At 41.3% G+C, this 14635-nt stretch overlaps 1 protein-coding gene across 1 annotated transcript in view; it reads right to left on the bottom strand.

Annotated features, from left to right (window-relative positions):
* Positions 1-228: 228 nt before the first annotated feature.
* The window catches only part of MRPS11 (mitochondrial ribosomal protein S11), a 67712-nt gene continuing 53305 nt past the window's right edge, over positions 229-14635 (bottom strand). The window contains exons 5-6 of the mRNA XM_073618432.1: positions 6871-6936; positions 229-3133 (exon numbers count right to left, since the gene is read on the bottom strand). Of these exons, the coding sequence (XP_073474533.1) occupies positions 3026-3133; positions 6871-6936 (174 nt within the window). The 3' untranslated portion in view covers positions 229-3025. The remainder of the gene's footprint in view (positions 3134-6870; positions 6937-14635) is intronic.

Raw genomic sequence — 14635 nt, 5'->3', positions numbered from 1 at the left:
TAAAAAGGTGCCCTCTGCATCCCAAACTGGCCCCCGCTGGTAATAAAAACACTCTACTTACATTTCCGAGCTTTTATACAATTATAGAAGCCATCGGTGAATACACTTGCAACATGCTTTAGCTTGTCAATTCACTTCAGTAGAATTTTAGTACATGCCCATTAAATCCCTTTGTATATTGGAATATCAAAGTATTTAGGAGTTAAATTAGGTTTCTGTACAAAATGCTTTCTGAAAAGTAATTTATTAGGTAATGGAACAATACTAGAAGTCACTGAGGTTGCCTGTGATTATGTAAAGGTAGCTACCTCTTCCATAGATGTACAAGATGCACAAATCAAATGGCTATGCAGTTTCTATTAAGCGATTTTCATCTCTATAGGTTTCGTCCTTGCTGACATTTATGAAAGCTACCTCTAAAAAGTTTTCTGTGCGTAATATGACAAAAGATACATTACCGCCTATTAATATGGCATTCTGATTTCCGGCAAAGTGAGGTCAGGGGACTCTAGATCAGCAATGCTCTACAGGACAATTCCCATGCTAGGGGTGCATTTAATAACATCTAAAGCACTTTTACCTTGCAGCATTAGGATTCTGAGGTCCTGTTAGGGCAGTAACTGCATTGAATTTGTAGGTTCTTCCCATCTTTGTGGGAGTTCTTCCTGGTGCTCTAGCTAGCATTCACATTCAAAAACACACCAGAAGGTTATTCGGCTTTTGCCTTTTGTTGTGATAATGGATGAGCCATGAAGTTTCACAATAAAAAAAGTTAAAAAAAAACCACAACACTTAAAATAATTCAAAGCACAGTAAAGGACAACAGGGCTTAAAGGCACAAAAAATAAAACTAATTCAGAGTACAGTAAAGGAAAGTGATACCAAAGTCTTGTTTCTTTTTGTTGTTTAATATGTTGTTATACTTACCTGCTCTGTGCAGAAGTTTTGCACAGAGCAGCCCAGATCCTCCTCTCCTCGGGTCCCTCGCAGGGGTCCTGGCCCCTCCTTCCTGCCCCCACAGCAAGCAGCTTGCTATGGGGGCACCCGAGCCGATACGCTACTGTGTGTTCAATCAGTCACAGAGCAGTGACTTGGCCCTCGCCCCCCTCTCTCTCCTCATTGGCTCACTGACTTTGATTGAACACCATTGGATCCCGCTGCTGTGTCTCAGCCAATCAGGAGGGAGAGTCCCAGATGGCTGCTGCTCTTGTGCAACATTGCTGGATGGAGATGGGGCTCAGGTAAGTATATGGGGGCTGATGCACACAGAATTGTATCTTAATGCATAAAATGCATTAAGATAAGAAACCTTTTGCCTTTAGAACGTTAATGGCACAAAAAAAAACCAAAAAAAAAAAAACAACTTAATATAATTCAGAGTATAGTAAAGGACATCAGGGCTTAATGGCACACACACAAAAAAAATTCTCTATAATCTACGGTACATAAAATACCCATTCAGGTGAAGGAAAATATTACCTATTCTATATAGCAGCTGCATCCCAAGACTAAAATACAATTTTCTGAACATGTAGCTATTTTTATATTCAGCCACGATTCTGCTTGAAAAAAAAATAAAAATGTATACACAGTGTTAGTGTGCCTATATAAGCCTCTCCCCCTGCCACATTATCTAAAGCGAGACTGTCAGCGCTGGTGTTCACCAATTACCTATAGAGATGTCAGATGCATTAGCCTTCAGGTTTGTAAAAAATAAATAAATCCCTGTTTCTTTACAGAGAGCAATTCTAGGCCCCGAGCCCCTCTAGCAGCAACCCTAAAGCAAACCCTTGCAAGTAAAAGGAATAAAGAAGAACAAGGGATTTTAATGGTGCAAACGAGTCTTAAGGAAAAGTTGTATCATATAAAATGTTTTTATGGTTTTTAATAAATTCAAAGTTAAAAGAACACACATTTGTTCTTCTTTATTCTGATACATTTTCTTTTTAGGGATGTGGTGCCAACGACATTGGGTGTTTCACCACTAATCGGACCAAATCTATATTGTATTCCTTGCAAGTAAACTTGACTCCTTGGTTGCAAACTCAAACTTTCTTTTCTAGCACTGGGATCTATGGCTTTATTCAAGATGTGAAACTGGATCCACAATGCAGGAGCAGGAACAAGTAAATAAATTGTTTAAAAAAAATGATTTATCTATCTGATTAACCTTGGTGCTTGGCCAATTTAAAATTTTTTTTAATTTTAGTTTTTTTTTTTTTTTATTTACAGAAAGGGTTATATTGTTAAGTACAAGAATGTACAGAATCCTAGTCTTAAAGCAGAGGGTTAATAGAGGATTTCAACAGGTTTATATATCATCAAATCCCTCTAATAATAGTATTAAATCATTTGTTTTTTTCCCAAAAATGTGTCTTCTATGGCTCAGACAAAACTGACTTAAAATGCAGCAGCTTTAAATAACAGTAAAAAAAAAAAAAAAAAAAAAAAGAAAAGATAAAAAAAATGGTTCAGAATGACAATGTGAAATTCACTTGAAAAATTCCCTTTTCACACTTCATGCTTTATTTTCCAGCTACATTTACAACGGATTCTCTCTACTATGCTGCCATTGTTTGTAAAACCAATTTTCGTCATGGTGATTGAAGAGATTGTAATTTTTTGAAGAGAATAAAAATTCTTGTGTAATATTCAAGGACATGGAAGAAAAAAAAAAAAAAGAGAAACACACAAGGCGTGCAGCATACAAAAGGTGAGCTCAAACATTTCCTGACATTTTATTAAAGGCATCTTAAAAGCGAGGTGAAAAAAAAAAAAATAATAATTGGTCTCAACAAAATCTATTTCTCCGCCTTCCATTCTGAGCACCATTAACCATATTGCCAAGTGCTTCCAAACAGCCTTAAATACAAAAAAACAAAAAAAACCCCCAAAAAACCCCATCATCAAAGGAAATACTTCACGACCCTGACACAGTGCAGCCGAAGTAAGCGGCTTCTTCCATTCAGTGTCCTGCTGGAACGGCGCGGACTGTTGCGTTTCAGCCCTCCTAAAGCATTCTCGTTTACAGTCTCCGAGGTTTCCGTGGACGGCAGCCATTGTGTGGGATGGGTGTATTATCGGTAAGGGATACCACTTCTAGTCCTCCCATTGTTAACCCTTTGATGGCATGCTGCATTAAAAAGGAAAAACATAAATATATAAACACTTTATAAAATGCTCCTTTGAAAATGTTAAATAAAAAACAGTTTATCATGCTAGTCAGTTGTCCCTTTGCATTATCCTTATTAAAAAGACATGGTCATTGGTCTGGAGGAGATTTCTGCACTAAAGCAAATTAGTATTTTTTATTTATTTTTTTTCCATGGTCAAACACTTAAATATTCAGTACCATTTTCATCCTGTAGATTTATTAAACCATGTATATCATAGATTTTAGAATTCAGTGACGTGGAGGACAATAGACGCACTCATTCCCAGTCAGTCTATACAAAATTTTAATGGCAGGTGTAAGAGATCCCGGCTTAGGACATTATAGATCTTTATGGGGCTTCTAGGAGGACATACCACCAAAAGGAAGGCCCAGACATGGTCACTTACCTGCATTTCATTGGTAGAAAACAAGGGTTAACACCATCATTCTTTCAGCGGGAATGGAATGTCCTAAACGACTTTAACCCCTTTCATACTCGGGGTGTCCTTACAGATACAATTCCCCATAAAACCTAACTAACTGTCAGTAAGCCACTTTTCTTTTTTATTTAAAATGCATCTCTAGCCAATGGTTGGAAACCAGACTTTTTTTGGCATCTGTGTCCTGTTAGGGAGATTTTCTTTCACTTCCCTTCTCAAAGGCCAAACAGGAAGAGAGAGAACACCTCGTTGTAGACCACTGCCGGTTATTTACTAAGGCTGAAGAGTGCAAAATTTGGTGCAACGCTGAAGGGAAACCAATCAGCTTCCAGGTTTTATTGCAAAGCTTAATTGAACAAGCTGAAGTTAGAAGCCAATTGGCTAATAGGCTGAGTTCACAATATTGTAAATTGGATCCGGGTCTCCCCACATCCATCTCGAATGTCAGGAGCCTGTGACTATCTATGGAGCCAGTTCACAAATCTCCAGAGCGGTTCCGATGCGAATTGCACAGGAGTCCTGTGCGTCTTGTGGTCCGTTTCAGGTTCAAATTCAGCCAAAAATTTGGACTGAAATCGGACCTGAAACAGTGAACACGGACGGACCGTACTCCGTGAGAGCAGTGTGAACCCAGACTCATGCATAACTGCACCAGATTGAGTTCTCCAGTTATAGTAAATCTCCCCGTTACGAGAACAGCTTTTTCCACTGGAAAATGCCCCCTCTATTCTTATTTTGCTTAAAACTAAAGGGCTAATGATATACTTTAAATCTACAGTGGGTATAGAAATGCATCAACCCCCTCTTCCCTCAAAAATAATCACATTATGTTGCTTTGCAGCCTGAAATGAAGACACAGTTTTTGTTTTATCCAGCTGTATTTGCTAGTGCACCTTATAACATCCAAGTGTCAGAAAAAAATGTCAAAAACAGAATTAGAGTTGGAAAAAGGATCACCCCCTTGTGTCAGTATTTTGTTGGACCACCTTTTGCTTTAAATTACAACCTTTAGTCTGTTGGGATTTGTCTCTACTAACTTTGCACATCTAGAATTTGCAATATTTGCCCACTCTTCTTTGCAGAACTGCTCAAGTTCAGTTAAATTTGATGGTGACCATTTGTGGACTGCAGTCTTAAAGTCATTCCACAGATTTTCAATGGGGTTTAAGTCTGGGCTCTGCTTAGGCCATGCAAGGACATTCGCCTTCTCCTTCAACCACTGTGTGGTCATCTTTGCTGTGTGCTTTGGGTTACTGTCATGCTGGAAGGTAAACCTTCTTCCCATTGACAACTTTCAGGCAGGGAAAAAAAAGCCATGCTGAGTGTAGCATTAAAAAGCACCAGATTTAATCAGTGGTAATAAACTCACAAGATAACAAAAGATGGGGCACACTGGAAGTGGTTAACCTCGCTGTGAGATATCCGTCTGGATTGCTGCAGTCTGCAGTATCCAGTCCAGGCCACGCTGGTGGAGTTAAGAGTTGCAAGGCTGAATGGGGAGGCGCAGGGCGAGTTTTCAAGGCGTCATCCAGAGAAAGACAGGTGTGGCAATGGCTTATCTTTTGTTATCTTATGAGTTTATTACCACTAATTAAATCTGGTGCTTTTTAAAGTGGTTGTAACGCCACTTTTCTTCTTCCTATAATCCAATATGTGTTATAATAAAGTATGTGCCCCAGTGCATGTTGTTTATAAAAAAAAAAAATGCCGTTTCATACCCAATTTCAGAGCGTCCCTCGGTGCTCATGTGACCACCCGCCACTGTCTTCCCCGATCCGACCACTACAGTGGACAGGGCTGAGAATACCCCTCTGACATCAGCCGGGAGGAGAACTGCAGGCAGTCACGTGAGCGCCAGGCGGCGCTATGAAATTTAGTATGAAGCTGCATTTTTTTCTTATAAATAAATACACTGGGGCAACATACTTTAATATAACACATTGGATCATAGGAAACAGAAAAGTGGCTTTACAACCACTTTAAAAAGCACCAATTTATTTAGTGGTAATAAACTCATAAGATAAGCCACTGCCACACCTCCTGTCTTACTCTGGATGACGGCTTGACAGCGGCCACTAACTTTAATGGTGCAATCTGTTCTGTTTAGAGTTGAATATATATATTTTGCTCAAGCATGTACAAATGTTCTACTAAATGCACATCTGCTTTATTTCTGAATAAAAAACTTTTATTGACATTGACAGCGGCCACTGACAGAGCTGTCAGGTAGGGGGGTGAGGACGGGGGAGGAGGACAGAGGATAACTGAGGATGACGGAGGCACGTAAACTGAACACGGTATCAGGGCTCAGCAGCCATGATAAACCATGGTCAGTTTACAGGGGGATGGCAGAGCCAGTCAGGTATTTCAGGTGATACAAGGGGCCAAGTTACACAGCACAAGCACTGTGCTGTATAAAATGCTTTCAGGGAACAGGATCCATTTTTTTTTTTTAGTGTAACAAACACATTAATGCTACACTCAAATTGGCGCCACTCTTTTTTTTCCCCTGTAGCTCTACTTTAATGGAGAGCATGCATTAATGTAAAAAATGCCACTTTAAAGCGGGATTCCCTCTTAAAAAAAAAAAAAAAAAAAAAATTAAAGTCAGCAGCTACTAACAGTGTAGCTGCTGACTTTAAATAAGTACTTACCTGTCCTGGGTGCGCGCGATGTCGGCCGCCCGAGGCCGACCCGTCCTTCGGGTCCCGGCACCGCCATCCTAGGAAAGGGAAACAGGCAGTGGAGCCTTGCGGCTTCACTGCCAGTTTCCTACTGCGCAAGCGCGAGCGGTGCGGCGCTCTGTTCTGTGAATGGCCCCGTGGTGTTCTGGGAACACACACAGTTCCCAGAAGACAACGGGGTCGCTCACCGAGGAGAAGAACTCACTGCGGAATAGGAAGAGGCAGATTAGGAAGACTGCCTAGCAACAAGGGTTTAGGTAAGTTTTTTTTTTTTTTTTCAAATTTTTTTTTTAGGATTTTTGGTGATTTTTTTTTTTTTCAAGGTGGCCCTCCACTTTAAAATATCACACATAAAAAAAAAAAAATGTATGTTAAAACCAAGGGCCTAATGAGTATGAAGATGTCTGAAGGAAGAACAGTACTTAATGCCCATAACAAGTAAGGGGGCTTACTTTTCAGCAATGAAAACCACAAAGCAAGCAGCTGACTTGCCGCTATAGGCAATAAATGGTTCTTCCTGCAGACAGATCTGATATATGAGGTCCAGAGTTTACAAAGACTGGGTCAATTTAAAAAAAAAGTCTGAACTTACTGTTCTTCCAGGTCCCATGCCTTTCACTACAACTCTCACAAAGGAAAGACCTTTATCCACAGCTTTCTGCAGGGGGAAAAAAAAAAAAGAAAAGAAGAAGAAATAAAGCAGGGTCATAAGAACGTAAATGGAAAGATCAGCAATCAAATGAGACACAGGTGCCTGAACTAAATTAACGAGCGCAGAATCTCAGCACGTGCGCATTCACAATGTCACAACTTGCCGAGCATTCCATCTACGGGAATATACAACACGCCGTACACAAAAACGGCAGAACATGGCCGAGCCTTGCGAGGAAACATCCATACCGTTCTAAGCGGCAATAAACAATTATACAACAAATGCTGTGTGGCAAGCGGGGAGAAAATTGGGAAAGGAAAATCATGGCTTACGAATTAAACCGCAGGGGTAGCAGCTTAAATAAATGGAACAGCCAGCTACTAATCTATAAGCTTAAAATGCCTTTTAACGGAACACCTACTGACCATCAAGTAGAAGGATGCATTGTTTTTAAATGGCTTAGAAGGGCCTCGAAGAAGGCCTTATGCTATAAATAGGAGATGCACTTTTTTTCTCCTTCCCTTTTTGTCTGTACGCTTTGTATTCTTTGCAGGTTATAAACCACATCACGTGTGGCCTCTCCATTAGAGTGAGCCATCTAGGGGGGTTTCCTGTAAGGCTATGCAGATTTCTCAGAGGACGTGAATGGCAGTCAGGCTTGGACGGCGTGTAGAAACATGAACACCTGCTGTAGCACAGACAACTTAGTAGACAGACTAGATGTCAGCTCCCGTGGAGATAAAAGACTACAGGAGGTACTATAAAGCAGAACTGTCAGCCGGTTCAAATTTCAACACTTTCTAAAAGCAGAAACATTGTGGAAATGGACAAGCCATTTCAAGAGTGAGCAGGAGCTCTGAAATAGCCCAGTCATTTCCATTGTGACGAGGTATTAAAGTGCTTCCTTCGCAGCAGCCCTATGTCTCATCAGGATTTCAGTGCTGGATTCATAGGCATGTCAAGGCAACAATATAGAGCAGCGCGCTTTCTGCTCAACAGTAATAACCGCTCTACCCCGATACACATTTTCGTTCTCCCTGTAATCTTGGAATTTTAAAATCCTGGTTTGAAGGGTATTTCCTCTTTTGCAGTAAAATGAAAGAACCCCTTTATAGGTTTGTTACGTGTTCCCATTCATACAGCATGCCTAAAAATGTAAATAAAACATTTCAGAACTTTTAGATGTTTTTCAGGAAGAGGCGTCTGCAAGGTTTTTTAAACAATGGTAGAGTGAGAGTCTGTCCCAGGTCTGACCTCAGTAACATACAGTGCAAGAAGCCTAGCCTCTATAATGTTCGTATTATTCATATATTATTTTCAAAAACACTATAGCATAATTAAAGCGGGACTCCACTTTTGTTGAGAAAAAAAAAAGCATTCCCCTCTGGGTGATCCATGTACATTGCAGGGATCTTAACCACTTAAGGACCAGCCTCGTTTTGGATTTTAGGTGTTTACATGTTTAAAACAGTTTTTTTTTTTTGCTAGAAAATTACTTAGAACCCCCAAACATTATATATTGTTTTTTTTTTTCTAACACCCTAGAGAATAAAATGGTGGTCAATGCAATATTTTTTTTTTTTTGCACCGTATTTGCACAGCGGTCTTATAAGCGCACTTTTTTTTTTGGAAAAAATTCACTTTTTTGAATAAAAAAAATTAGACAACAGTAAAGTTAGCCCAATTTTTTTTTATATTGTGAAATATAATGTTACGCCGAGTAAATTGATACCGAACATGTCACGCTTCAAAATTGCACCCGCTTGTGGAACGGCGTAAAACTTTTACCCTTAAAAATCTCCATAGGCGACATTAAAAAAATTCTACAGGTTGCATGTTTTGAGTTACAGAGGAGGTCTAGAGCTAGATTTATTGCTCTACCGGTCGCGGTGACACCACACATGTGTGGTTTGACCACCGTTTTCCGTGGGCGCTACTCATGTATGCGTTTGCTTCTGCGCACGAGCACGTCGGGACAGGGCACTTTAAAAAATTTTTTTTTTCTTATTTATTTTACTTTATTATTTCACCGTTTAAAAAAAAAATAATCATTTGGATCACTTTTATTCCTATTACAAGGAATGTAAAAATCCCTTGTAATAGAAAAAAGCATGACAGGTCCTCTCAAAACGTCCTCAGATCTCATATTTGGACTTTAATGCAAAAAACAAAAAAAAAAAGTTGTTTGAAAAAATGACAAAAAAAAAAAAAAAGTGTCTTTAAGACAAATGGGCGGAGCTGACGTCATGACGTCGCTTCCACCCTCCTATGGTATGGAGACAGGTGGGGGCCTTCTTAGCCTCACTCGTCTCCATACCTAGGAAGTGAGAAGACCCGGTAAGCGGCGGAGGGCGCGGGAGAGCGGCGGGAGGGGGGTGGGCACCTCTCCCGCCGCCGATAACGGTGATCTTGCGGCGAACCCGAGACCACCATTATCGTACACAGAAACGCCGGCCCTAAAGATGGATACCTTGGTTGTGGCAGCAGCTGCTGCCGTTACCGAGATATCCATCTTCAAAGTCAGGACGTATATATATACAGTGGCCGGTCGGTAAGTGGTTAACAAACTTTGTTGCAGATTCCTATCTTTTGTTATTCTGAAGAAATCCCCGTTTGTTCCTCTGTGCTCCTGTGCTGAGTGAGCCTAAGGCCCCTTAACATTGCTACCACTTAAAAGTCGCACAATTTTGCGGCCGCAAATTCAGGGAATGTCTGTGTAAACTTGAGGTCTATAGACCTCAACTCGCATGAAAGTCGGACCAAAGTAGTACAGGGACTATAAAAAAAACAAGTAAATTCTTGCGAGCTACCATGTAGAGATCCAATTAAACTAATTAAAAGACAGCTGCTAGCATTGATCACGTCCCGTATGCTCATGCCAAACTAATCTATAAATCAATAAATGGTGCGCATATCAAAATTACGATTGAAGCTTACAACCACTTTAAGGTAAAAAAAAAAAAAAAAAACTTCTGTACTACAGGATCACCTTTTTCATACCTGAGCCCAATCCGATCCAGCGATGTGCACAAGATCAGTGGTTCTCGCCGCTGTCTCCCTCCTCATTGGGCTGATTGATAGCAGCAGGAGCCATTGGCTCCTGCTGCTGTCAATCAAATGTTTTGATACAGAGCAGGGGACAGGGCAATAGATACAGACAAGGCGGCTCAGGAGCGAGCCCGCATGGGTGCTCTCTTGGAAAGGAGCTTTCCGTGGGGGCACTTGCAGAAAAGGAGGGGCCTGGAGCAACAGCGGGGGGCCCCAGAAGAAGAGGATTGGGGCTGCTCTGTGCAAAAGCATAGAACAGAGCAGGCAAGTATAACATGTTGGTTAATTTAACTTTTAAAATAAAAATATTAGGGGTTATTCCAATCTGGCTAAAAAAGAGGAAAAACACTTTAAAATATGGCTGAGCTGGTGTTAAATTTATAGACAATGAACATGTCTTGCTCCAAGCATCTAAGGGGACCTTCATTCAATTATAAGGCTTGGAATCATTTAAATTCTCATCCCTCCCAGCTAAATATTTGCAGGTATTTTTTTTTTTTTTTTTGCTGGTGCTCTGGTTTAATACCTTATTCCTGGCCTATGTGAGGATGAGGCATAGCCAGCCCACCATCTTCAGGGATACACCAACTCAAACACTCAAGACATCCCCCCCACAGTCCTTCAGCCCACACATGCGCGGTTGTGCTTCAACAGCCATCTCTGATTTGGGAGCGGACTTTCTGATCACTCAGGTGGCTGCCAAATCCAAGATGGCAGTCTGCTGGCCCACGTATGTGCAGTGGCGTTTCAGCAGCCATCTTTGATTTGGCAACTGGCAATCACTCAGCTGGATTCCAAATCAAATCCAAGATGGGGGCACTGGAGAAAATGGCTGTAGGAAGACAGCTCTGTACTCCATGGGCCGAAGGTACGTGTTTTTTTTTTTTTTTTTAAATCAGTTAGCATCTACAGTACTTGCAACAGCTTTTTTGTTTTCCCAGACGAGCGTGAAGTTCCTCTTTATTATTATTACTACAAGTACTTTTATAGCGCGTCAATTTACTCAGCACTTTACATATTTAATATACATTCACATCAGTCCCTACCCTCAAGGAGCTTATAGTCTAAGGTCCCTAACTCACATTCATATATACACATACTAGGGCCAATTTAGACAGGAGCCAGTTAACCTCCCAGCAAGTCTTTGGAGTGCTGGAAGAAACCAAAGTAACCGGAGGAAACCAGAGTAACCGGAGGCACAGGGAGAACTTACACACTCCAGGCAGGTAATGCCGTGGTTGAGATTTGTACCGATGACCCTAGTTCTGCTAACCGCTTAGCCACTGTGCTGCCCTTTAAAAAATACTCATTCTACTAATGCAAGTGGCAAAATGGCTGCTGAAGATTGCTAACAGGCAATAGTCTCCCTAATATGTAAATTAAAATTGTAACAGCTCAGCAAAGTGTTGCAAATAAATTTAATTGTCAGCAAGCCGACACTACTGTGAAACACAATCAAAACAAGACCTATATATAAGTGCAGCACTAATACAAACTGAATCCACATAACATATGAATGTTTTTATGTTATGTAGACTGAGTCTGTATATAAAAACTAAATAGAACCACAGAGAATAGCGCACACATACAAAAATGCAAAAGGTGCAACTTTTAAATCTTACAAGGCTGCTTAACCAGTTGCCGGCCGGGCCATAGCCGAATGATGACTACAACGCGGTCAGATAACTCTGGGAGACCGTCATACAATGTCCTCCTAGAGTCGCGCTCCCGCGCGCCCCCTGGGGTGTGCACCCGGGAATGTCCATGACCATCGGGTCTTCAAGACCTGGTGCATCACGAATCGGGGTAAAGGGCCAATGGCAGCGGCCCTTTGCCATGTGATCATATCGTCCAATGACTGCGTGATCACTTGTAAACAAGTCTGGTTCAGCTCCTACCCTCTCCTCATGCTGATCGGTACAGCGTGTGATGAGAGGGGGGAGAGCCAGGTGCAGCAGCGCTGTGGGCTGGATCTAAAGTGCCCACAGCGCTGCTCTGTGCTCATCATTCTGGCTCATCCATGCTCCATCCAAGGCTCATCCATGCTCCATCCAAGGCTCATCCATGCTCCATCCAAGGCTCATCCATGCTCCATCCAAGGCTCATCCATGCTCCATCCATGGCTCATCCATGCTCCATCCAAGGCTCACCCACGCTCCATCCATGGCTCACCCACGCTTCATCCATGGCTCACCCACGCTTCATCCATGGCTCACCCATGCTCCATCCATGGCTCATTTGTGCCACATCAGTGCTCATCCTTGCCACATCCATGCTACATCAGTGATCATCTGTGCCACATCAGTGATCATCTGTGCCACATCAGTGATCATCTGTGCCACATCAGTGATCATCCTACCACATCAGTACTCATCTGTGTCACATCCGTGCCACATCAGTGCTCATCCGTGCCACATGCATGCCACATCAGTGATTATCCGTGCCACATCCATGTCACTACAGTGCCCAACAAAAATGTAATAGGTAGTCAAATTAGATTTGAAATGTATGTCCCTAGAACACCTGACGGTGCTCCCTGCATGTTGGGCCTCTGTATGTGGCCAGGCTGTGTAAGAGTCTCACACATGTGTTGTCGCTATACTCAGGAGTAGAAGAATGTATTTTGGGGTGTAATTTGTGGCATGCATATGCTGTGAGAGAAATAACCTGTTAATATGACAATTTTGTGAAAGAAAAAAAAAATCTTCAATTTGCAAAGAATTGTGGGAAAAAAATGACAACTGCAAAAAACCCACCATGCTTCTTAAAAAATACCTTGGAATGTCTACTTTCCAAAAAGGGGTCATTTGGGGGTGTTTGTACTTCCCTGAGTACAAATACCTGTCAGTAAAATCAGGTGTAATCTGTCAGGGCTGGGCTCAGCCCTTCCTTCTCTGAGCTCTGTGCTCAGCTGTCAGTTAATTACCAACATTCTTCATTCCACAGTGACTCACCTGGTCTTCATTTCCTGCTCGTCAGCTAGCAATGCTAGCTATTGAAACTGCATGGATCAGATCTTCTGTGCCTTTGCCTTAGTCAACATATCTGGACTCTCTCTGCTGTGTTTTCCTGTGAAAGACTTGCTTGGCTGACTTCCGTTCTGGTTCCTGATCCTGTTTGCTGCACCCGACTTCGCTGATCTCTGAACTCCTGTTTCTCTGGCTTGTTCTGACTACCCGTCCTAGTTACCGGACTCTGACTATGTTTTGACTGCTTTTGCTCTGTTTATACCATTTTACTAACTAGTGTGATTTTTACTGCACTTCTGTTTCAGTCTGATTCATGGTTCCTGACAGATCAATTTTCAGTGATTGGCACCATAGCTTGTAGACTATAACTCTCACATAGACCAAATAATTTACACTGACTTGGGTTATTTTTACCAAAGATATGTAGCAGTATAAATTTTGGCCAAAATTTATGAAGAAAAATTACTAAATTAGCAAAATTTTAGAACAGAAACAAAGAAATTTTTTTTTTTTTTTAAACAAAATTTTCAGTCTTTTTTTATTTATAGTTATTATATAGTTTATTTATAAAAAATAAAAAAAGGTGGTGATCAAATACCACCAAAAGAAAGCTCAATTTGTGTGGAAAAATATGACAAAAATGTCATATGGGTACAGTGTTGCATGACTGAGTAATTGTCATTCAAAAATGTGAGAGCACTGAAAACTGAAAATTGGTCTGGTTACATAGTTACATAGAAGGCGAGGTTGAAAAAGACAAGTCCATCAAGTCCAACCTATGTGTGTGATTATGTCAGTATTGCATTGTATATCCCTGTATGTTGTGGTCGTTCAGGTGCTTATCTAATAGTTTTTTGAAACTTTCGATGCTCCCCGCTGAAACCACTGCCTGTGGAAGAGAATTCCACATGCTAACTGCTCTTACAGTAAAGAACCCTCAACGCAGTTTAGGGTTAAACCTCTTTTCTTCTAATTTTAGTGAATGGCCACGTGTCTTATTAAATTCCCTTTTGCAGAAAAGTTTTATTCCTTTTATGGGGTCACCAGTATGGCATTTGTACATTGAAATCATATCCCCTCTCAAGCGTCTCCTCTCCAGAGAGAATAAGTTCAGTGCTCGTAACCTTTCCTCATAACTAAGATCCTCCAGTCCCTTTATTTGTTTTGTTGCCCTTCTCTGGACCCTCTCCATTTCCAGCACATCCTTCCAGAGGACTGGTGCCCAGAACTGGACAGCATACTCTAGGTGCGGTCGGACCAGAGTCTTGTAGAGCGGGAGAATTATTGTTTTATCTCTGGAGTTAATCCCTTTTTAATGCATACCAATATTCTGCTTGCTTTGCTTGCAGCAGCTTGGCATTGTATGCCATTGCTGAGCCTATCATCTACTAGGACCCCCAAGTCCTTTTCTATCCTAGTCCTTTTCCATCCTTCCCCCAGAGGTTCTCCCCCTAGGGAGTAGATTGCATTGATATTTTTGCCAACCAAATGCATTATTTTACATTTTTCTACATTAAACCTAATTTGCCATGTAGTTGCCCACCCCATTCATTTGTGCAGAACTTCTTGCAAGGTTTCTACATCCTGTGGAGAAGTTAAACCCCCTTCCTAACCAGGGCAATAAGTGCCCAGTGGGTGAATGGTTAAAAGCACCTAGTCTTAATGAGTAAATATGGGGATTTAGTCAC

The sequence above is a fragment of the Aquarana catesbeiana genome, linkage group LG03, assembly GCF_042186555.1.
Source record: "Aquarana catesbeiana isolate 2022-GZ linkage group LG03, ASM4218655v1, whole genome shotgun sequence".
Taxonomy (NCBI): Eukaryota; Metazoa; Chordata; class Amphibia; order Anura; family Ranidae; genus Aquarana; species Aquarana catesbeiana.
Note: the sequence above shows the minus strand (reverse complement) of the source record. Positions and strands in the feature narration are given on the sequence as shown.